This window comes from Alternaria arbusti, assembly GCF_024043155.1.
Source record: "Alternaria arbusti strain BMP 1465 chromosome Unknown scaffold_26, whole genome shotgun sequence".
Classification (NCBI taxonomy): Eukaryota; Fungi; Ascomycota; class Dothideomycetes; order Pleosporales; family Pleosporaceae; genus Alternaria; species Alternaria arbusti.
Window position 1 is genome coordinate 14,459 of NW_026249966.1, and position 22,233 is coordinate 36,691.

At 52.8% G+C, this 22,233-nt stretch overlaps 9 protein-coding genes across 9 annotated transcripts; 1 reads left to right on the plus strand and 8 right to left on the minus strand.

Annotated features, from left to right (window-relative positions):
- Positions 1-637: 637 nt before the first annotated feature.
- Positions 638-1,234, minus strand: J4E86_010834 (uncharacterized protein; the record flags this gene model as incomplete). Its single annotated transcript, XM_051451328.1, has 1 exon — positions 638-1,234. The coding sequence occupies one exon, from the start codon at positions 1,232-1,234 to the stop codon at positions 638-640; it is 597 nt and encodes a 198-aa protein (XP_051297448.1).
- Positions 1,235-1,656: 422 nt separating this feature from the next.
- J4E86_010835 (uncharacterized protein) lies at positions 1,657-3,402 on the minus strand (the record flags this gene model as incomplete). The annotated part of the gene is made up of 3 exons (XM_051451329.1): positions 1,657-2,070; positions 2,124-2,964; positions 3,011-3,402. The coding sequence occupies 3 exons, from the start codon at positions 3,400-3,402 to the stop codon at positions 1,657-1,659; spliced, it is 1,647 nt and encodes a 548-aa protein (XP_051297449.1).
- A 1,534-nt stretch (positions 3,403-4,936) lies between these two features.
- Positions 4,937-6,142, minus strand: J4E86_010836 (uncharacterized protein; the record flags this gene model as incomplete). Its single annotated transcript, XM_051451330.1, has 1 exon — positions 4,937-6,142. The coding sequence occupies one exon, from the start codon at positions 6,140-6,142 to the stop codon at positions 4,937-4,939; it is 1,206 nt and encodes a 401-aa protein (XP_051297450.1).
- A 1,839-nt stretch (positions 6,143-7,981) lies between these two features.
- J4E86_010837 (uncharacterized protein) lies at positions 7,982-8,864 on the minus strand (the record flags this gene model as incomplete). Its single annotated transcript, XM_051451331.1, has 2 exons — positions 7,982-8,297; positions 8,395-8,864. The coding sequence occupies 2 exons, from the start codon at positions 8,862-8,864 to the stop codon at positions 7,982-7,984; spliced, it is 786 nt and encodes a 261-aa protein (XP_051297451.1).
- Positions 8,865-10,011: 1,147 nt separating this feature from the next.
- Positions 10,012-11,150, minus strand: J4E86_010838 (uncharacterized protein; the record flags this gene model as incomplete). Its single annotated transcript, XM_051451332.1, has 3 exons — positions 10,012-10,228; positions 10,276-10,988; positions 11,046-11,150. The coding sequence occupies 3 exons, from the start codon at positions 11,148-11,150 to the stop codon at positions 10,012-10,014; spliced, it is 1,035 nt and encodes a 344-aa protein (XP_051297452.1).
- Positions 11,151-11,492: 342 nt separating this feature from the next.
- On the plus strand, positions 11,493-13,713 carry UTP25 (rRNA-binding ribosome biosynthesis protein utp25; the record flags this gene model as incomplete). The annotated part of the gene is made up of 2 exons (XM_051451333.1): positions 11,493-11,662; positions 11,715-13,713. 2 exons carry the CDS (start codon positions 11,493-11,495, stop codon positions 13,711-13,713), a joined length of 2,169 nt encoding a protein of 722 aa, XP_051297453.1.
- A 519-nt stretch (positions 13,714-14,232) lies between these two features.
- Positions 14,233-15,622, minus strand: J4E86_010840 (uncharacterized protein; the record flags this gene model as incomplete). The annotated part of the gene is made up of 3 exons (XM_051451334.1): positions 14,233-14,540; positions 14,617-14,983; positions 15,032-15,622. 3 exons carry the CDS (start codon positions 15,620-15,622, stop codon positions 14,233-14,235), a joined length of 1,266 nt encoding a protein of 421 aa, XP_051297454.1.
- A 1,276-nt stretch (positions 15,623-16,898) lies between these two features.
- On the minus strand, positions 16,899-17,552 carry J4E86_010841 (uncharacterized protein; the record flags this gene model as incomplete). The annotated part of the gene is made up of 2 exons (XM_051451335.1): positions 16,899-17,377; positions 17,495-17,552. The coding sequence occupies 2 exons, from the start codon at positions 17,550-17,552 to the stop codon at positions 16,899-16,901; spliced, it is 537 nt and encodes a 178-aa protein (XP_051297455.1).
- A 1,810-nt stretch (positions 17,553-19,362) lies between these two features.
- J4E86_010842 (uncharacterized protein) lies at positions 19,363-21,210 on the minus strand (the record flags this gene model as incomplete). Its single annotated transcript, XM_051451336.1, has 1 exon — positions 19,363-21,210. One exon carries the CDS (start codon positions 21,208-21,210, stop codon positions 19,363-19,365), a length of 1,848 nt encoding a protein of 615 aa, XP_051297456.1.
- Positions 21,211-22,233: the final 1,023 nt, after the last annotated feature.

Sequence of the window (22,233 nt, forward strand, 5' to 3'; positions counted from 1 at the left end):
GCTGCTATCCTACCGACATGTGTCGATTGCGCTCTTACAAAGCAGAAAATATGGCCAATTTACCGCCGTCATCAATGGCCGGCGTATCATACCTGCAATGTTTTCTCTTCCTGAGCGCATCTGCTTGTGTCGCTTTTTGAGGTTGCGCCAGCATGAAATGCCCCATTTTCCCCTACGTTTCCGCCGTACTGTCAGGTAAAGTAAACCGTTCATCGATCGTGATCTCCTAGCCTACCAGCTCCAGATCTCTCAACACCAGCTCCTCGGAGGCTCTACTAGCCATGGAGTGAGGCGTACATACAGGAACCAAATCCTTGAGGTGAAAAGATTTTGTGTCCGTCATGTTTGTCATCCGACTCACCTGCAGCGCCTTCTTCTCTTCCCCTTTCTTCGCCATAGCCAGCAATTCCAGAATCAACGCCAGTATGCCATCGTTGGCCATACGAATAGATGCTTCGTGTCCCACATCAAGCAATACGTGGCGTGCCTGGAGGATGTTCGGAAAAGCGTACGCCAACTCATACAACTTGCGCCTTGGAACAATATGCGCGCACATATGATAGTAGTGTACCTCAGCCCGCGGAGACCGTACGAACCGGGTATAGTGATAATACTGCTCCGTAGACTCCGAGAAGATCTACTGGTTCGTCCATATCCACGAGTACTCTTGTGCGTGTCTGAGTCCCTTGCAGGGGCCTCCGTTCACTGGTGGGAGAAGATCGCATGCCGACATGAGACTAGCCCTGTATGTACCAGTAGATGAATACTCAGCTGTCATGACTGGGCCCCAGGGGATATTATCGTGTTCGGCGAAGTTCCATGTCAGCTCCTGGTAGAAGGATATCATCGTGCCGCTCCAGGCGTGGTGGTAAATCAGGTCGCGGATCTCTCTGGGAAGTCGGAAAAACCGGGTGAGAAGCTGCGTGTGGTGCTTTCTGGCTCTTTGTTTTGATCTTGCTGCCTTGCGCAGTTCGTATGGAAGTAAGGCCTCGATGAGGGATGGCCGTTCCTCTTCGACTCGTTTGCTCAGATCAGCCGCGCGGTAATGTGCTGCGTATGCCTTTTCCCTCGCGCGTGCAAGCAATTGGTCGAGATGAGCTATCCGGTTCCTTATCGCTCTTCTCTCAAACTTCTCGAAGCGTCGTGCGGCTTTACGCTGCTCTTGTGTGGGCGTCTGGTCGGCGACTAGCACCTCTTGTTCATCGCTCTGTTGTTCCAGCTCATGTTCGTCCATCGTAGCGAGTGTTGTCAGGAGAGATAATAGATGCAAAGGACGAATATCTTGGGTGCAAAGCTTTTCGAGTAGATGGATGACTGTAACGTTCGCTACCAAACATGCGACACCTATAGCTGTTCCGTGGTACACCCATGACCCACAGGTAAGACGAGCCAACCATAAGTCTGATGATTGTGATCTCTCTCAATCGAGGAGTAAGGTTGCGAATAGAATGATGATATATTGCGGGAGTTGTGAGTGGCTCATTGCTTACTCTGCGTCTTCGCAGTACCAGAGGATGCAGTGAATGACAGAGAGCCAACCATGACTAGCATCGCCAAATACGACGAACGAGCATAAGACGGGAAAGGAAAGAGACTGCACAGAGGTTGAAACCCAAGGAAGGAAATCCTCTTGTACTCCGGCCTACTGTCATTCCCCTACCTCTCCTCAAAAAGCAGATCTTCCACCAGAGTGGAATCATGAGACCAGTACCAGTCCAGCTTACCGCGCACATTCCACTTGTCTCCACGCTTCCTTTCAGAAGGTTCATTCAGTCTAAGTTGCAGCTTCGAGTACATCATATACGGCTGGCAGCGATCCGAAGCGCCCTCTCGCGAGAGATGAAGAGTAAGCCACTTGAAAGCGCCTTGCCCCGACCCCAAAAGACGATCTGCAATACCTTTCGCAGATGCGACAGTACTCTCTTTGTTAAGCTCGGGGTGGGGGATGTTGCCCCAGATATCCTGTACGAGCTTTTCGCTGTAGTCGTTTGCTTCGTGGGGAATGTGCAGCCAGAGATCAAGCTGCGTAAGATTCATCCCTGATAGAGCGATGAGATGTTGCGGGTCGATCTAATGGTGCGGTCAGCGCAACTATGATCTGGGGCCGGGTGAGCGTGGCTTACGTTGCGTTCGCAGGGTGCGTCCCAGCCTAGATGCTTGAGCCTAGGGATCGTCCGTGCGATGTCCTTCAAACGGCTGAGTGGCATGACAACCTTGTGGCAGTATGCTTCGAATGTCGGCCCAAGGATCAGTGTCTCGAGTGTATCCTTGTGCTGTTTAATAGCGGGCCAAAGATCGTCTATACCCGCTTGCGCTCGTGACAGATCGAGATGTTCAAGTGCGTCAATCGACTCGATGAACCGCTTCGCAGGCGATTTGTCACCCTCCCACATCCCAAAACTCAGCACTTTGAGCTGAGGACAAAGCCCCGTGAAGCAAGAAAAGAAGTTTTCGGGATGTTCGCCGCCGAAGTCAAGCTTACGCAGTCGGGAACAGTCGATAGCACCGCGAAACATGCGACAGTAGCCGGGATCCCAGAGACACGCCGTCTGGCCATGATATCTCAAAGTCTGAAGAGTCATCTCCTCGAGAAGAGGTAGGCGCATACCGGTGGTGAGATCGAGACGCGGTATCTTCGCCGGCTCCGTATCGGGTGTGAAAAGGTTATGACCGTCTTGCAAAACTTGTAGCCGAAGAGATCTAATGTTCCCGCCAGTCGCCAGTGCTTGGGAGAGTCGGGGCCACTCGGATCGGCAAGGGTGCTCGGGAGCGAAGCCCTGCATGTATACCTCGTAGGTCAAGCTAACAAGAAGCGGAGATGACAGGAGCTTCATGTCCATCTGACGATGTGCAACACTCTTTGCCGTCTTCCGGTCGACGACAATAACGCGTATCTCAGGCTTCGGCCACATCGCGTGGATCATGTCGTATACTGCCGGAGGTATGTGCGTGGAGGTCTCCCAACTACGAGAGTCAGTATCAGTATCTTGAACCGGTTGAAGGAACATACTTGAGTGATCGAAGATTCCTGTGCTGTAGAGTCTTGTTGAGTATCGTAATCAGGTCTGCAGAGGGTACCTCGTCTTTGACGGTGATACTGCGGATATGCTTCGTGAGGTCACCGTGCTCATTCTTGGAGAGCTTCTCCACGAGTGCCTGGTATGCCGTTGACTCTCCATTCAGGATGATGTTGCGATATATGTAAGGCAATGCCGCATCGTGCAAGACTTCGGAAGATTGTGCCACATTCAGTAGGTCTGCGGGTGATGTGTCCACAATATCGGAGAGAATGAGGTGGTGAATGTCATCGGGAACGACGTTTAGGTTGGCTTTCTGACTCGCAACGCCCTGCGACCAAGCGGAAGCGGCGGCATTAGCGATGGGAGTGATGCGAAGTGACATTGTCTCCGTGTTTGAATGATAAAAAGGAGGCGTGATCAAACGACTATGACGATCTTCGATCTGACTGGAGATGCAAGACATCTTTATACCTTAGTCTTCCCCAGGCAGAACTGTGAAGTAGGCGCAGCAAACGACGCGGTGCCAACAGGACCGAAAGCCATCACGACGACACGAGATTCTGAGTCTGCCTGAGGCAACTCCACATTGGGCGGTGAGGTGAACATCTCGTGGCCTGTTCCAGAATCAAGACCCTAACATAGATGATCGGAAGCATGATCAAAGGCTGTCGTTGAAGTGGACGAGGAGGTGCCTCGTGTCGTTTCCATTAGGCTGAACCGCCCAACGTTCACCGCCACGACTGCGCCACGACTGCGCCACAACCCCCGATCCCTTCGCGGCGCCGAGTAGTCATGTCTTGACCTGTCCCACGCGAAGATATCGGAGGGTAGCTGGATTGCTCCGTGCTTGTGGTACCCCGAGTTTATTGTGTGAAGCTTGGATGAGGATGACGACGGCGCGCCAGTCAACGCGGGTTGAGTCGGGCTCTAGCCCATCACAGTGGTCGTCGGTTTTTTTGCTGTCATGGGCATCAATAAAGAGCGCAAAGGTTTCCGTGAACCAAAGATCTTCACCCACCATTTGTCAGCCTTCATTAAGATAGCATAACTCCTCGTCATGCAACGCGCAGTTGTCGCAGCAGAATCGGGTGAGGTGGAATTTCCTGCAGAACTTCTAGATGAAATGCAGGATCGGTTCTTGGTATTCTCCAGCCGTTCACCTATGTACTGGGCCTTGGAACTTCGCGTTTTTGGCCGAAAGATATGGGATCAGATCACGTCCCTTGGCTACGTCCATTGGTTAGATAACGGCCAGCGGCTATCATACAAAAGTCTAGAGCTGGACATGCAGGCACTGCGATCGTTCATTCAAGACCAAGTGGACCTGTGTTAGTTTCAATTGGAACAGCTTCTCCTTATCCAGCCAGAGGAAGCCAGGGACCGGGTCATCCCTGGAATAGATCTGTCCGAATTACGGGATGATCCGACAAATCAAGAAGCAGGTTGGAGCTTTCGGAAAGACTAGCGAAACAGTCTGCGTACAGGATAATGGGAACGAGGTTTGTCAAGGGTATATGGGCGGCAAGTGCTTCGAAACCATGACTAACACAGGTCCTTCAAAACAACCTGGGGAGTTATTGAGGATGTAGCAACACTGAAAGTTGAGCAAATAGGGAGAAAAAGAGAAAAATGTCCTTTTGCGATGCAACACTTACGTTATTTTTAAGACGTGTCAAACATTTCTTAGTCCTAACTACCAAGAGTCCTTTCACCGGCGATACTTGAGTATCATTGCAGTTCTCCAGAATTCAAAACAAAAGTGGGATGTGTACATGTTGAGTGAGTGAATTGGATAGCTAATACATGATAGTGAGCGACCGAAACAGGACGCGTACATTCTAAACGAGTGAACAATAGGACTGGTACATGATAATGAGCGACAGATACAACTGAAACATAACAGCTGCGGACTTGATTCAGTTCAGCTTGACTTCCTCGATGTTCATACCGTCGGTAGTGTTGTATTGGATCTCCGATAGAGTGAAAGAGCCGTCAGTGCGAGTAGCTACGAGCCAAACACGTTCAGTAAGAAATACTGAACAGGTGTAGGGCGGAACGTCGTATTGTCGTCTGTCGGTGAACTCTTCGTATTCGTTATACGAAGAGGATTGTGTCGAGGTGAACTGATAGTTGAGACTGACGTCTATGCCTCCACCCAAAGCCTTGATACCAAAGGACGAAGTGATCTCTACACCAGCTGAGTGCACCATCTCTTGTGACTGTGTCGTAGAGATACCTTTCTTGATTGTCTTCTCGTCAATGATAGTACCTCCACCGTTATTGGAGTGTCGTTTTTCAACCAACCATGCAGTACGCCTCCCAAGCTTGCAAAACGGATCAGATATCATGCCCAAGCTCGTGACATGTGTTGGTGGAAAAAAGGCCGTGAAAGGTAATTCAACCTCACACTGTTGCAGTTGACTGAACAGGTCTCCTTCGCGAGGGATTGTGTCTTTGGTGAATGTTGGCGGTCTTGCATTGAAAGATTTGAAATCCTTTGGACAAGGAAGTACCAGAACCCTGGCAAGGTCCGAGGAAGGCTGTTGATATGCTTTGATAGCCCTGTGGCAATCGGAAAGGACTGTAATCTTCTCGGATCCGCCTATGCTAACCTGGGGTGGGATAATCGACCACACTGAACAGTCGTGATTACCTGCGGATTTTTTGTCGTCCCAGAGGCTGTTCGGGTTGTAGTTCGATTGCATAGTCAAGTCCGATCGAACACACCATATCGCATTGGTTGATGGACGTTCGTAGCTGCTTGTCCAGACGTCCCCCAGCGAGACATACCCAGTAGGCGCAACAGGTCGCCAGACTGTGCCATCATACTTGCCGCCGCCGCCCCGATCGTCCCACACCCAGTCGTAACTAGTAGGGCTTGCAACAGCTGGCTTCCCAGAACTCCCAGGAACGTTTCCAACTAAGAGCGTAGCTCTCTTATCTTTCTGGTCATCCCACTTGTCTTGACCAAAAGATCCCACAGGACGCATTGCACCTTGAGAGTTCGCAAGATAGAACTCTCCATACCGGGCAGCACCTGTACCCTTCTCATTCCACTTCCATACGAGGTCCTTGGTAAGCGTGACTCTCAAGTCACCATAGTCGCGGGTTTTGTTCGTCATTCCGACTGGCGTAGTATCCAAAGTATCGAAGAAGTTCTCAAATGCTTGGAGAATCGTGTTTGAAGGCAGAGATGATTGAGTGTAGATTGGTGACTGACACTCGATGGGAAACGCCCGATGCTTTATACTTCGTTCTTGTTCTTTGAGTAAACCTGAAAGTCCGAAGATCTCACGAATATCCTTCGATATGCACCCATCTATTGCCTAGTTCCTTTTTGGAAATCGTCTGTGAGAAAACTGCAAATGGGCTCCTCTCTTCGGAGCAGCACCATGATTGGAATTGCATTGCTTTTTCTCGTGCTGCGAAGCACATGTTAGAGATGATCTAGACTAGATTGTGGAAGTAAAGTTGTGTTACACAACAGCAGCGGTGAGAAATTCTTGTGTTACACAACAGCAGCGGGGAAAAATGCGTATGCTGCTTGAAGGCACAAAAGCCGTGCTGCACTGCAACACATAAGCTGCGCGAGCCACATAGGACTAGCGCTGAAGAAATTGGGGCTTTGGTATTCGTGAAAGAACTGACTGTCACTGAACTGCACTCTGCATGTAGATAGATACATGCCTGCACTGCTTGTGCAGCACACCATCGCACGCTTCGTATCTGTCGAACATGTGTGGGATTGCAGGATCCTCAGCTTGTGCATCAAGGAGAAAAAGAAGTGCATTATTTTATATGCACCAAGTGTAATGTAGTGCCATTCATCCGTTACAAAAAAGAAGAGTAATTACAGAGTATGAATCGATAAAAATGAAGTTGTGTACACTTATATAATGCACACTACCTTCAAGTTACCTTTTATTCAGCTGAAAAGATTCGAGAAGAACTCCGTAAGATTACTAGCTGAATAATCGCTGCAAATGCTAAGGAGACTTCTGGTTGGATACGTGGGAACCCCACATATCGGCCCGTTTACACATCGTTCACCCCTCTTAGCACATATGCATATGCAGAATGTATGGGTCGGCCCTCGCCGATCGAGTGCATGTGGAGAGAACAGACAAAAGGAATATAAGAAAAGAGGGGTGCAGCTTGCTTTTTGCACCTAGATTACCAAACCTGTTAGTCTATCCGTGTTAACCATCTGGTGGATGCAAAGCCATAAAAACGAATAAAAGACTGCCGGGTGATGTAAGGGCTACGCTCAGGGAGCTATCGCACAGGTATACTAGAGTTGTATTTAATAAAGAAGAGAACTACACACTACTAGGGGGCTGAAGTTTAATTGATAATATATTAGATTAACCTTCGGCCGGGTTTAAGGGGTTTAGCCTGAGCGTTGTTCGGACGCGTACTGTTGTTACGCGCTGTGCGCTTGCGCACGTGACCGAGATAGTATCGAGGATTCACGAACTGAGCCGGTCATCTGTTATCCCTGAGCACTACTCGGCCGGATCTGTATACTTCTGTGTGCCATGCGTCGACACAGCCCTTCCATGCGTTCGTGACTCGTCCACTTTTCGTCTTGATCTTATCACAATTGTGTTACACCCAACCTGAACCTAATGAATGTTATTGTGTTGCCTGTTAATTAACGAAGAAGGTGGATCGTGATGTTAAGCATTTCTGCGACTATCTAATGCTACGTTACACGAAACGGCTCACCAAGGTTTGATCTCGATATACGCGCAGGAACACCAGATCTGCACCCGATATAGGAAGAGTGCACCAAGATATGACCTTGATGGAAGAACGAATGCACCAGATTTGCACCTGATATAAGCAACCACAACATAATAAGAAGGCTCACCGTATCTGACCACGATATGATGCACCGAAATCGACACATCGATATGAGAGAAATGAAAGGGAGACAGCGATTCAAGCCCACGGCACGTTTATGTCCGATTCGGTGGCTCCCGACACGCAGCATCCGTCGCCGTCATCATCGCGACATACTCCAATCCGCGTTCGAATTCATTTGCACGGATTCCGAAGCGTTTTCGATTCGCCGATAGCACGGCGCGATCCTCAGGGACCATGTTCTGGATGCTTTCGTAGTCTGGGCGCATGTTTTTACACCGTGCCTCAAGGGCCTTGAGCTTCTCTTTTCGCGCTTGTCGTTCTTGTTCCAGCACTTTGGCCGATGTGTTTGCGTTGATAAAGGTCTTTCCCCAGAGTCTGACGTTGGCAATGTAGTCAGTGTGTTCATTTCTGAAGGTTTGACATCGCGTCCAGAATTCTTTGCTTCGGAGTCGCTCATCTTCTTCATCCAAGCATCATCGTTATCAAGCCGACGGGGTGTATGCACAAACCGGAGCCAAGGTCATGGTAAGCCGATGCTATTCCGGTGCGTAGTAACTTTCCGAAAAGAATTTCTTCTTCGGAGGCTAGGCGAGCGAGGATGAACATCTTGTTGTGGAACCATCCAGAGTATTCCAATCCAGCGATGCGGGTGACCAGTTTACCTAGATATCCAGATTGGTCTTCATCGTAGTGGGCGGTTCGATCAATTGGTCCCGAGGAACATCGAATGTGGAGCCATGGCATGTGTGCGAGTGTTGAGGGCCTTGGTGGCGTGCAAAGCTGTTTAACAACCTTGCAGAAGCGCCTGATCTGCCACTTCCTTGCTTCGAGTCCCGGCAGATCCATCATGAGGTAGGCTCGGTGTCCCTGCTCGGTCGATTCTCTCAATGTGGGGGTGCTCTTGCTATCGATTTCTTGATCAATTTGCATCGTCAGATCAAGATCTCCAGGGTGGTCGCCGATGTAGCGGCGCATGATCGATACGATTCTCAATTCTTGTTCGGGGGTGGGCGGATTGCCATGGTTGTCAAGCAAAGCGCACGCTTACAGACAAGGCACTTTCTGTTCTGAGGTCACGACTTGTTCAGCGTCTTCCATGGGGCCTGGTGCACCATACAGTCTCGAGAAAGCGGGATCGCCATCCATGTGACGTTCAGCCAAGTCTCCATTGACAAGGCCCGAGAGGACTTCCTTGGACACACTAGCAAGGGTGCCAATCCAATGTCAGCGGCATTCGATCAATTGCGTGTCTCTGATCAAGGGATGGTGGCGTTTTAATTCGTCATGGTGAACGCGGTCAATGAGATCGACGTAACCAAGCTTAAGGGCATCTGCCATTGGTACGGATTCAAGTTATTCGCTAGATTGCGCCTTCTCAAGGTTCTCGATTTCATAGTCGTCATCGTCGTCACTGCCAATTTCAGTCTCAGTCGCTTTCGTTGTCAAGTGATTGGACGTGGCGATGGCCTGAAAGCAGTCAGTAATCGATCGCAGGAGCTATGGAATGTCCTGCGCGACTTCCTACGAGATATCGTGGAAGGTAAGAACACCGGCACTCACCTGCGAGAAGCTTCCGCAGCGCTGTCAATTCGATTAGAGATCGAGGCGTTCGTTCTTGTTACTCGCTTATTGAGCATATTTGATGCCATATGGTGGGTAGTGCAGTAATTTTGGTGTTGTGTGATTGTGGTGTCTGAGAAATGAGGTAAAGGTGAGGGACATGTTCAGTCACTTCAGACAGGAGTGGAAAGAGTCACCCAGTGCTACCTAGAACCGCATACGTCAATATGATCACACTGCAATCTCCGCAATCTCCAGCTTCTGTTTGATCGTGTTTATTCCATCAAGCCTCATGCATCTGGTCAAATGCCATCAGTGCTACCATCAGAACAAAGCGGTAGTGATACAGCGCACCATACAGTGCTCTACTTCGCCAGCGAGCGAGCGGTTCATTCATGCTTCAGCTCGCTCGCCTCTCCTCATCATCTCGGCCCATTGCCCTTCGTATCCAGACGCGCAGCCTTTTCTTTCTTGTTCCCCGAGCGCTATGCCGCGCTTCCTGCGTTAGCAGTGGCATGTCACTAGAACGCCAAACTCCATGCAGTGTGCCTTTTCATCCCATTCATGCCTCCTGTTCCCTTTGTTGCCTACCCTTGCCGCCACCTCGTCGGTCGCCGCCCTTGCCCCTGTTGTCGCCGTCCTTCTTGCCATCGCCAGCGAGAGGGTCGCCACCGCCCATGGTGAGCGCAGCGGTCGCGAGACGGTTCGAGAGGTCGATTTGTGTGCGGATGGTGTTGGCGAGGTATGATACGACGAGGACGTCTTGGATGTGTGCGTTGCTGGGATTGTTAGCATATGTCTGGAAGTGTGAGTAATTCTGACGTACAAGTCGCGCTCAATGTCGGCGGGCTCGACCTTGGGTGCCAGGCTGAGTGCGTTCATCAGGAACTGGCCCAGCGCGGACGATGGCTCGGCCTCCTCGTCCAGCACGTTGTTAACGTAGTTGGAGACGCGCTCGAGCATGTCCAGGACGTGTGTGATGGCCGTCTCCAGCGAGTCGAGGTCGGTCATGACGTCCTGCGACCGGTCCTCGCGGTCCTTGGCGGACGAGATGAGCTCGAGGCCTGACCGCTCGGCCTCGCCGTACTTGATCTCGTGGGGCACGGGGATGAAGAGGCACGAGTCGGCGGCGCGCTCGGCGGTGACGCCAATGGGGGCGGAGATGTACGTCTTGGACTCGATCTCCTGGCCGGGGACGGTGGAAACAGTCAGGTGGACGGCGGGGTGTGGCCATGTGCCGTCGCCTTGCTGGCTGTAGAAGTTCTGGATGAGGGCGGAGAAGGTGTTGAGGTCGCTGCTGGTCGCGTACCAGCCGACGAGGACTTCGCGGGGGTTGGCGCGCAGGTGCAGGGCGAGCATCTGCTTCTGGTAGTCCATGTCGACCTCGACCTGTTCAGCCGTCTCGGTGTGGGGGACGGCATAGCAGTTGCGGATCTCGATCTCGGTGCCGTCTTCGCTGCGGGTGCCGAGGAGGGTGCCGATGACGCGCTCTTGCTCGGCGGGCCGGCGGAGGGAGTGATCGAGGATGGAGAAGACGGCCTAGCAGATGGTGTCAGAGAGTAGAGCAGGCAGCCTCGACCGTGGCTTGTCGCATACCTGGGGCTGGATGGCGACGTTCAGCGGGGCAGTCGACGGCTGGGTGCCCATGGAGGCGGGGCCGAGCGGGCGCGCCAGATGCAGGAAGGAGTCGTTCTCGGCCATGGTGGCGGTGGTGATGGCGATAGGTTCTTGTTTGGTGGGCGTGGTGTTGAGGCGCTCGGAGACGTCAAATGTGGTTGGTGGGGCACGCAGCGATATTCTTCACGAAATCTGGGCAGGGTGCGTTCGCTTGCACGGACCATCTGAACTTTTTCGCGACATTCATCCCAACGCGACTATACGATTGTCACCACACCTATCTCACCTCTCTCTGTTTGTAGAAAAGGCAGTCACGCCCTAGATTCACATTCAACCGGCACTGCAGAAACATCCAAGCCCTTCGAAATACTTCCCTCCCATCAGCGCATACACCGGCGCACACCAACACACACCAGCGCAACCGACATGGCGCCAATGAGAGGACGAGGCGGCGCTCGTGGAGGAGCAAGGGGCGGCAGTAGAGGCGGCAGAGGCGGCGGAATGGGAAGGGGCAGAGGCGGCATGCGAGGTCGTGGAAGAGGTGGAAGCCGAGGCGGATTCGCCACAGCGAGAACACGAGACGAGGTCGAAGATTCGTGAGTACGGATATTGGTCGCGGATACATTAGTCCAGATCTAACAGTACCAGAAACATCCCCATGCGCGAACCCACCCCGTCCGACGAGAGCGAGTCCGACGTATCAGAAGACGATGTCTCGGACGAAGAGGAAGAAGAAGCGCAACCCATCTCAAACGCCTATGCGACTCTCCTGCAGTCTTTCTCGTCGCGCAATACTGGCTCGGAAGAGCATCGCAAGAAGAGGCGGAAGCTGGAGCACGACGAGCCTGAACAGGAGGTCGAATTAGACGACGACGCTGAATCTACCACCCTGGAAGGCGACGAGGCTGAGGACGAGCAGGCAGAGGTTGATGATGAAGAAGACGTGGACGATGACGACCAAGAAGAGCAGGAGCTCGAGCAGGCTTATCAGAAGCACTTTGCGAACCCCGATGAGAACGAACTAGCCACGCGACTCAAGCGGATAGCAGCCAACCAGTGGACATCACAGAAGCTGGATCGAGCATCCGGGAAGGGCGTCGGCATACTCCAGGTCCCCAGCGACGAGGTCAAGCCGAACCGGAAGCTAAGAAGTGTGCGCGACGTCCAGTTGAAAGCGCGACTTGTTGAAAACGCACAGAAAAAGGTCGGCGCTTTCGATAAGCTAGAACAAGCCATCGCACCCTCCATATTCGGCTACCAAGATCTACTCTTCGGCGCGAGAACATTAGCAAACGCCAGCCGTCTCCGCGACATAACCTGTCTCCACGCCCTAAACCACATCCTCACAACCCGCGACCGCGTCCTCAAGAACAACGCCAAGCTAGCCACCTCAAAAGACTCCGACCCCGACATCGAATACCGCGACCAAGGTTTCACGCGCCCCAAAATCCTCTTTTTGCTCGAAACAAAACAAGCCTGCGTCCGCGTCCTCGACTCCCTAACCTCCCTCCACGCCTTCGAGCAACAAGAAAACAAAAAACGCTTCCTAGACTCCTTCTCCGCTCCTGAAGACAAATTCTCACCCGACCGCCCCGACGACTTCCGCGAGTTATTCGAGGGAAACGACGAAAACGAATTCCGCATCGGCGTAAAACTCACACGGAAGACACTGAAATTCTACTCCACATTCTACAACTCCGACATCATCTTCGCATCCACCCTCGGTCTGCGGCGCGCCATCGAGACCGGGGACCCCAAAAAACGCGACTCCGACTTCCTCTCCTCCATCGAAATGGTGATTATGGAACAAGCCGACGCAGCCCTGATGCAAAACTGGGAGCATGCAGAATACGTTTTCGAGCACTTGAATCTCCAGCCGAAAGATGCGCATGGCTGCGACTTTTCGCGCGTGCGGAGTTGGTATCTAGATGGGCATGCGCCTTACATCCGTCAAACAATCATTCTATCCGCATTCCTAACACCAAAGATAAACACCCTGTTCAACAAACACATGCGCAACTACGCCGGTCGCTTAAAATACACACCCGATCACACGGCCGGACTTATCGAGTCACTCTCCTGGGGTATAAAACAGACGTTCACGCGGTTCGACTCTCCATCTCACCTCACAGACCCTGATGCACGGTTTAAATTCTTCACGAACTCGGTCTTGCCGGGTATTAGCCGGTTACCTAAATCCCCAGATGGCGGATTGGGCGTGCTGGTCTTCATACCATCTTACCTGGATTTCGTCCGCGTCCGAAACTCACTTGTGGATTCTGATATCGCATACGCTTCTATTAGCGAGTACACCGATGCAACTGACGTCCGCAAGGCGCGGTCGCACTTTATGAATGGGAAACACAGCTTATTGCTGTATACTGGCCGCGCCCACCACTTCCATCGCTACAATATTAGGGGTGTGAAAAGAGTGGTGTTCTACGGGGTTCCTGAGAACCCGGTGTTTTATGATGAGGTTGTGGGGTTTGTAGGCAAGTCGATTGAGCGCGCAGAGATCAGTCGCGCGGAAGCGAGTGTCAAGGTGTGTTTTTCGCGGTGGGAGAGGATGGAGTTGGAGAGGATTGTGGGCGGGAAGAGGGTGGGGAGGATGGTGGGGGATAAGGGTGACGTTTTTGATTTTGTGTAGGTGGGTGGAGGTGGTGGATTTGAGGATGTATGTATGCTTTGATCTTCGTATTGGAGATGCAGGTATGTCTGGAGAGCTTTTGACATGTAGTACAACTTTCTTGTCTTGGGTCTTTTCGAAGGCCATCTCATACTAACTAAACTTCTCTTCGTCGCAACATCATATGGTCGCAAGTAAAAAGCATGCTACCTCACTAGATTCTTGTCATCCACATTGATCAGGGTGGGTGGGGGAGGCGAAGGGTAGGTAGAGAAGACATAGTGGACGTCACGTCCACTACATGCTAATAGGATGCCACCTAGTAACGCTCGTCTCGTGCATGTTATCCACCTTCTTCGCAGCCACCAGTCCAATATCACTAACACTCAGATTTTCGTTGTTTAAGTTCGTGTGGCAGTCTTTCTTGTATCTAGTCGACAAGTGCGTCTGAAGAGCTTTTGACACATAGTACAACTTCCTCTTCTCAGATGCTTTCGAAAGCCATCTTACACTCACTGAATCTCTCCTCGTTGCAACATCCTAGGTTCGCACAACGACAACATGCTGTCTGATGAGGTTCTTGTCATCCTCATGCCTTCCCAATACACGTGCACCGTTCTTGTCATCGTCCATCTCCAGCGCATTTGTGACGTTCATCCCGCTCACCATCTTCGCAGCCACAGGCTTAACTTCGCCGACCCACGGATTCTTCGCGATGTAGAAGAGGAGATACGGCAGACTCGCCCCCGGCGGTTTGAACAGTCTCACCTTCTCGATGTACCGATTACCACCAAGTTGGTCTTTGTGCTGGAGCAAGAGATAGCCCGCCCATCGTCCCACCGGCGAACCTAGTGTCTCGTTAGCCCGCGCTCCTTCCCCATCTTCATCCTCATCAAGCGATCAGAGTAGTGTAGTTCAACATACCCAGTATAGCCAACCCCCCCTTCCCCCCCTTCCCCTTCCCATCCATCACAAACTCATGCCCCGGCCACACCTTATACTCACTCTCCGGCGGCTCCAGCAACCCCAGCGCATGCCGAAATATCTCCCTACTCCCCGCATTCATCACCTGCGTCACAAGCAGATACTTCAGTCCAGCCAGACTAGGTGCGCCGACGCGGTTCCACATGGCCCACCCGATATCCTGTGTCGTGCCTATGTCCGGGAGTTCGCTGGGCAGGGGCGTGCGGAACCAGGTGTATGTTTTTGCGGAGTAGGTCATGGACATGATGTTCATGAGGGCGAGGAGGCCGGACGGGTTGGCGGCGAATTCGTAGGATGCGCCTGTGGCCTAGGTGTGTTAGGAGTGCGGGTCAATGGGAAGGGGTGGAAAGCCTACTCTGTATTCCCTTCCGCAAACATCATAGTACTGCTTCGCCTCATTCGGCAACTCCCCCTTCTCATCCCTCTTAATCGCCGGCCCATCCCGATGATTAACCTTGAAACACCGATTCGGCCCCCCGTCTTTCGCCGCCTTGGTGTCCAGCCCGATCTCGTCAAACGCCGCTTTAATCTTGTGATACGCATCGAAGTCGCACTCATTCTTTATCTTCTCGCTCAGTGCGTCACTGTCGTCGAAACCCCATTTCGCGAGGTCGGCACGCCCGTCGCCGGTGAACGGGGATTGACAGGTTTCGGCGTACTGCGGAAAGTCTTTCAAGAGCCAGCGTGCGATGTTGTCTTTGGATTTCATGGCTGAGTCGAGGGTTTGGCCCGTGGAGACTGCTTTGTCTAATATGGCGTTGGGGGGTGGGGGGTCGGCGGTGGTGTGGACGGTGGAGGGATCGAATGTCGCTGCGGCATGGTCTTCGGGTGTGTCTTTGAGGTTGACACTGTAGGTGAGGTTCGTGAGTGAGATATCGCTGGGAGGGAGGACATGTGTGGAAGCCAGTGTCGCGATGACTGTGATGGTGAGGATGTGGAGCTTCATGCTGGGAGCTGGTATGGTTGGTGCTGGTGAGTGAAGGATGTGCAAACGAAGTGAAGGTAAGGCATTGTGTGAGTGACGGTGGATACGCGGCGGTGAGATCAAACGCGCTTTTCGGGGGTGGGTGAGGTGAGAGCGACCCGTCGAAGGAAGGCGCGGCCAACGTCAACGTTCGACTCCAGAACAGTCGAATCGCCAGGAGGGGAGCCTACGTCAAGATGAAAACATGCAAAGTAGGTGACTTCATGGCGATGTAGGCTCCATGCTGCGGAGTGACTGTGACTGGTATGCGGCATTAGGTGAGTTGCGCAACGAGACGAAAGTTCAGGTCCACGACTTCAACACCGTTGAAATGCTCACTCGCACTGCGCCATTATACTCGAAGCAAAAGACCGGAGAAAAGACAACATACACAGGTCGTTAATTTCATGTTCGCTTATACGAGCTCCGCGCAGCCTTAGTGCTAAAAACAAAAGCAGTGATCGAGGACTCTACAATGGACTCAGATGTAGACATGGAGCCAGAGCCCTAACAACTACCCGATGCCGAAAATATGTATTCGGTATACACACACTTACTCGAGCTCGGCTAAGACTGTATCGCATGAGATTGGAGCGTCGCTTCAGAGGAAAATGGGACTACTCCTGCATCTAAAGAAAGAAGAAGAAGTCAGCAGGTATAGTCATCTTACTCGACAGAAGAAAAGAGCACAGAAACGGCTTCGCAGCACTGTAATCAACTACGTCCCAGTCTGCCAAAACTTCAACGATGTCAAACCCCGTCCGTCGCCACATTTCTCCCATTATGCTCAGTGTAGGTGACACATCCCTAGACATTTTCGGTAGATTTGGCATACCTATCTTCTGAAATGCTTTGTTATCAGAAATGCGTAACACCGCATCCACAACATCATCGAGCCAGAAGATATATTAGAAATCGATAAAACTTATTTCTTTTGTAGAAGGTCTAAAGACCTCGGTGGGTATCCATGATAAACGCCAGTGATCCCTTGTAATAGGCAATACCATACTCCTAGTAATGCACAAACCCTTATCGCTACTCATCGGGTTGCCGTATGCTCGGTAGTAACGCGACGATTTTCTCTCCCGCTCGATGATGATGATGTGTTCATGGCTCTCCATGGCTTCCAAGACATATCGTCGACCCAGCCGCAATGTAACTGCTCGTGTGCTTTACGCATTTGTTGCGCCTGCGTGGACCTGTGATATGAGCTCCATGCAATCGTTGCAGCAGCAGCCATCCATCAAACCCCTCACCCTCATCCACTCCGCACGGTACTAGCATCATCCCCACCCCCATCAACCTTCTTCTTCTTTTTCTTCTTCTTCGGCTCCTCCCCTCCCCCATCCCCATCTCCCCCACCACCACCCTCAACCTTCTTCCTCGGCCTCCCCAACTTGCCCCCACCCCCTCCTCCCCCCTCTCCACCTCCACCACCCTCCCCCCCATCCTTCTCCACCAACACAGCCCCCTCATCAGTATCAAACGCCTTCCTCTTCCTCTTCAACTCCTTATCCGTCTCCAGCATCTCCGACACCCTGCCCAGCTTCCCCGTATCCCTGCGTAACATAAACTTGAAATCGTCGAGTTTGATCTTGGCGCGCCGAGCGTGGTGCGCGACGGACGCGGCTTCGTGGCAGGTTTCGATGATGTAGTCGGTTATGATTTCGTCGAGGACGCGCATGGTTTCGGGGAGGGGGTAGTCGTTGTCGCCGAAGGCGAGGAGGAAGGCTTCTACTGGGGGGAGGTTAGTATGGGGGGTTGAAAGGTGTGTGGAGGTGGTGATGGGGTTTGGGGGTTTGGGGTGGATGGTGCGCGTTGGGGGTGCTGATGGATTGGGGTATGGGGACTTACAGTCTTGTGTAGGGAACTGCTGGCCTTTTTGCCGCAGGCGCATACGAGGCTCTGTCATGGTGTTGTGTCTCGCGCGCTCTTTGTCGTTGTCCGACTGCCTCGTTCTCTCTCAGCGCACTTCTCGATCCTTGCTTCAGCGCAGCTATCCGTAACAATCGCGTGGAATCCCTGCGCTTAACACCCGTATAATGTACTCCCGCAGTGCCGTAATAGTCGTTCTTCGGTGGTTGAGGTGAAGTCGTGATCCTGCGTCGCGCTTGTTCCAGCGACAATAGCTAGCGCGCTGCGCGAGCTGCAATGACGATCCCACATGCGGCGGCCGGGAGTGCGCACAGACCCCTTGTCCGCGGGCGCAACCAACGTACGCGACGACAGTGAAGCGACAATCTGGCCTGAAGCGCGCGCTTTCACTAGGCAGCAATCTTTACCTACTCTCTCTGGATACGAGCGCATCTACGCTGAGATATACGCGAAGACAATACAATACGAGCGACGAACGCACCATCCGACACGCATTCAAACCCACCACGCAAACCTTCCGCTTTCACACCCACATCCACATCCATCACGATGGTCAGTCCCCTTCCCTCCCTCCCCTCTCCCTCTTCCTCTCCCTCTCCCCCCCTCCCCCTTCCCCTCCCCTCTCCCCCTCTTCATTTCTCCCCAACTTACCCCCTCACACTAACTCCCCCACAGACCGCCCTCTTCAACTTCCAATCCCTCCTCCTCGTAATCCTTCTCACAATCTGCACGGCGACCTACGCACACGCGACTTTCCCGGGCCCCCTCGACCGGAACAAGGAGAAGTATTGGATATCGCCTGTTTGGAAAGCGGCGCGTGTGGGGGAGCGGTTGAGTCCGTATGTTAGTTTGGCTTGTGTTGTTATGGCGGTGAGTAATTGGACTGAGATGACTGGGTTGTGGGAGAGGAGGATGGGGATGGAAGGGAGAATGGAGTGCTGACGATACACAGGTACTGCAGTTCATGAGTTGAGCCGGTTGTTATGCTGTAGGAGGATACAGCGTGTTGAAGGCGAACGGAGATATCCGCGGAGGACACATTTACAAAGCGAGGCGTTTGGGAACAGCATCAGGAACTGGGCAATGGACATGTCGATCAAACTACCAGTCACACATCCACAGAAGTTAATCTTCACCTGGACCGACAACCCGCGGCAGGGAAGAAACCACTAGAACATCATCACCAACTCAATGAATCCCGAGTATTTGACAAGATTTCCATAAGATTAAAAGAGTTATATACATACAGGCAGCAAACAAATCGCGCAAGCAAGCTTTCACACTCCTTGCCATCCATCGTATTTTAGCCAAATGCCAGTGTACCAGCACAACCCCCAAAGCATCCATCCATCTAATCCACCCACTCCATCCCATAAAAGATGAACAACAACCAACAACCACCAACCAACCAGAGACACCACCCAATTTCGTACATATAGCAAAAGGTGATGATACACGACGTTTCCAGCGCCTAAACTAAGAGCCATGTCCTCTCGATGAAGGGAAGGCAACGACTCGCTCGTGAGATGAGAGTTTCTGACACATTTTGAGGGCATTTCCGTAAGAACAGCAGTAGTAGTAATAGCAGCAGCAGCAGCAGCAGTGACAAGCAGGTAAGAGGATAAGTGAAACAAACATCAAAAAGCAGAACATGTTGGAATGTCCTGAGCCAGCCGGACCGACTCCGTCCATTGCTGGTAACCCGTGTATAAGTGAAGAATGGAGAAAAGCCGCCGGTGTTGAGTAGAAAGAAAGAATACCATAGCTCCATGACAAGTGACATCGTTAAGGAAGAAGGGGATAAGAAACAGCAACAGCGTGAGGCGCACCTAACTCGCTCTCGCTGCTCAGTGCTTCCGGCTTCCCTCTCCCTTTTCGAAGCATCCATGGAGTGCTGGTCGTGAACCCCTGCGTTCCTGCACACCCTCGACGTCACTCGCATCCTCGACCATGACGTCGTCGCCGCCGATCGAAAGATCAGGTTGGCTGTGTGCATCGTCAGCGTCTTCATCATCGTCATCATCGTGATCGCTGACAAGCCCAGGGTTGGACTCAACCGTGTGAGGGCTGAGATCTACCGGTGAGCTTGGCATGTGATGATCGCCTTCAGACTTTGTGGGAGACGGGAACGATAACGGCAGGCGCGCGTGGCTGGAATTGCTGCCCTTCTTGCTGCCTGGTCGTGCTGTTGGGGCTTTGCTTGCGGGTCCGCTGGCAGGGAGGCGCGCTAGATGCGGCGGTACTGCTGACACGGGGGTCGGGGCAGGGCTGTCGTCATCCGAGGCATCCATGGCGTCCAGGTCGACCTTTGCGCGGGCAGTCTCGACAAGCTCCTTGAAGTCGCCTTGGGCGCCGCTGTTGGCGAATCGGGCAGCAAGGTAGGGCGTCGATGATGACTTGGCAAAGTTAGCCGGGGTGGTAACCTTGGAATCGTCACGTGGTGAGGCGTTCTGATCACGGTGTACCTCCCGGGCTTGTGGGACGGGTGCAGATTGTGATGCTAGTGGGTGGACGATGCCGGGAGTGGCAACAACAGGGAATGACACGGCTGGAGGCGCAACTGGAGCGCTCGCAGGTTCGGCAGCGGCAGCGGCAACAGGAGTACCAACATTGTCAACATCCACAGGAACACCACATGCGATGGCTGCAGCGTCGTGGCTCTTGAAGACCTGCGTGTGCTTGATCCGGCAGTGATTGAGGAAACCCTGAGTGTTGGAGAAGTTGCTGTGGCCACATGGAGCACAGTACAGGCGCACCCACTGACCGTCCGTCGATCGCTTGTGCAACAACGGGTCGACCTTGGGCGCTGGTGCTGGAGTTTCACCAAGGGGCGTGAGCTTCAACATTCCAGTTGAAGTTCGCGACGTGCGGCCTCTGTGAGACCCATAGTCAGCAAAGCTGCCGCGCGTCGTCCTGCCTTCACCAGTGCCAAAGTACCCTTGAGCTTGCTGAGCGAATGCGCGTTCAGATACGGGGTCAAACTTGGCATCCGAGATCAACCATTTTGCGTAGTGGCGAGTGTACGGGCCGTCGGTAACTCCCCAAGGAGCAGCATACTGAGGTTCTGTCATGCCAGAGCTGGGTTGCAACGAAGCACCAACTCCGAGACTGACATCCTCACTAAGGCCTTCGATACCGGGGAATGGAATGAGCGAACAACGCCTCAGCTGCTCGAGAGAAACCTGGCACTTGGCGAGCTCCTGCTCAATCAAACGAAGTTCATTGTGCTTGAGCAGAATCTCGTAGTTGATTTGCGCCTCGATGGCTTGTTGCACAGGGGTCAGTCCAGAGTCCATGGTCGTCGATGGCGTGTTGATGGAGTCAGGTTTGGCAGTCGGTTGCTGAGGTTTCGCGGTCTTGCTCTTGCTTGCGCCCTCCTTCCTCGGCTGTGCCTTGGGGCGGGCATCCACCTCAGCAGAAGCAGGCTTGGGTGCGTCCGCAAGACGTCCATTGTCGGTCGCAGCTTTCGCGTTTGCATTCGCATTTGCGTTGACCGTCGACGGCCTCACCTCACCATGCGCGCCCTTCCACTTCTTCGCTACTGGCTCAGGACTGTCAGTCCGTTTCCGCTTGATCTTATTCATGTTGTTCATGAATTGTGGCATGTCGACCGGCAGCGGTCTTGACTTGTGGAGCGTCGACTTCTCCATGATCTTGTCGCCAGGCGACTCGTTACACCATGGGAGGCGGAACATGGACTGCATTGTGAAAGAAGTGGAAGCCTAAAACCAACAGAGCTCATCTGTAGTTGTGAGGGTCGTGCGCATCGAAGTCGAGTGCTAGTGAGGCTGCAGGATGACGTTGCAGCAGGCGCAACAACAGTAATGCGCGACTTATATCTTCGGGAAAATCGAAGGGCAAGTCGTGCAGGAGAGAATATTAAAACGGGTAGGGGGTATCAAGTGCGGGCGAAGGAGTGCAGGAAGAGAAGCAACAAGCAGTTAAGCCGTTGAGGTGGTGACGTGGAGGGCAAGAGGCGCGATGATCGGCCACTCAAGGTTGATAAGGAAGAGACAGCCGCACCAGCACGAAATTCCGGGCAAGAATTCGTGAATACAGGAGAGAGGGGCGTATTACAGGCGTGCAGGGCTACAAAAGGCCGTGGAGAGGCGGTGGTGGGGGGGAAGGTGAGGGGATGGTGTGCCAGACGGCGATGATGTTGTGATGAAGGGCAGCGACGACGAAGTTCGGGGGGAGCAGTCATTCAGCGCATTTCCACACGTACGGGCTGGCCTAAGCCGCGCTAGCCGGGGGGCCCCGGTCAGCCCACCTCCTTGCCGGAATTGGCGATGCTGCCCTTGCGTCTCAGACAAAAGTCTCGACAAAGCAATTCACATGAAAATAGCAGACATGCTCACTATACCACAGTCAGGTCACCGTCTTCCTACCGCATCACTGGACGACGTCGCTGCCAGCTGCGCGCCCAAGGTTTGCTTTTCGCGCAATTTACATCATTATGGAGCCTTTCGCTAAGTGTTAGCCAAGGGGCGCATCCGCTAAGTCGCTGCCAGCAAACGTTTAACGACTCAAGTCGTCTCAGTGTCGTTATGTCATCCGCTGCCGGCTGTCCGCGGGGAGTCAACGTGGTGGGAGTAGGTGGCACCACGCGAGACAGAACAACAGCAACATGTTGCTGTCGCACTGCACTGCGCATACGCCAGGCAACAGCATCAATAGCATCGGAAGCCCCGGATCAGAATACGATCCCTGGGTACACT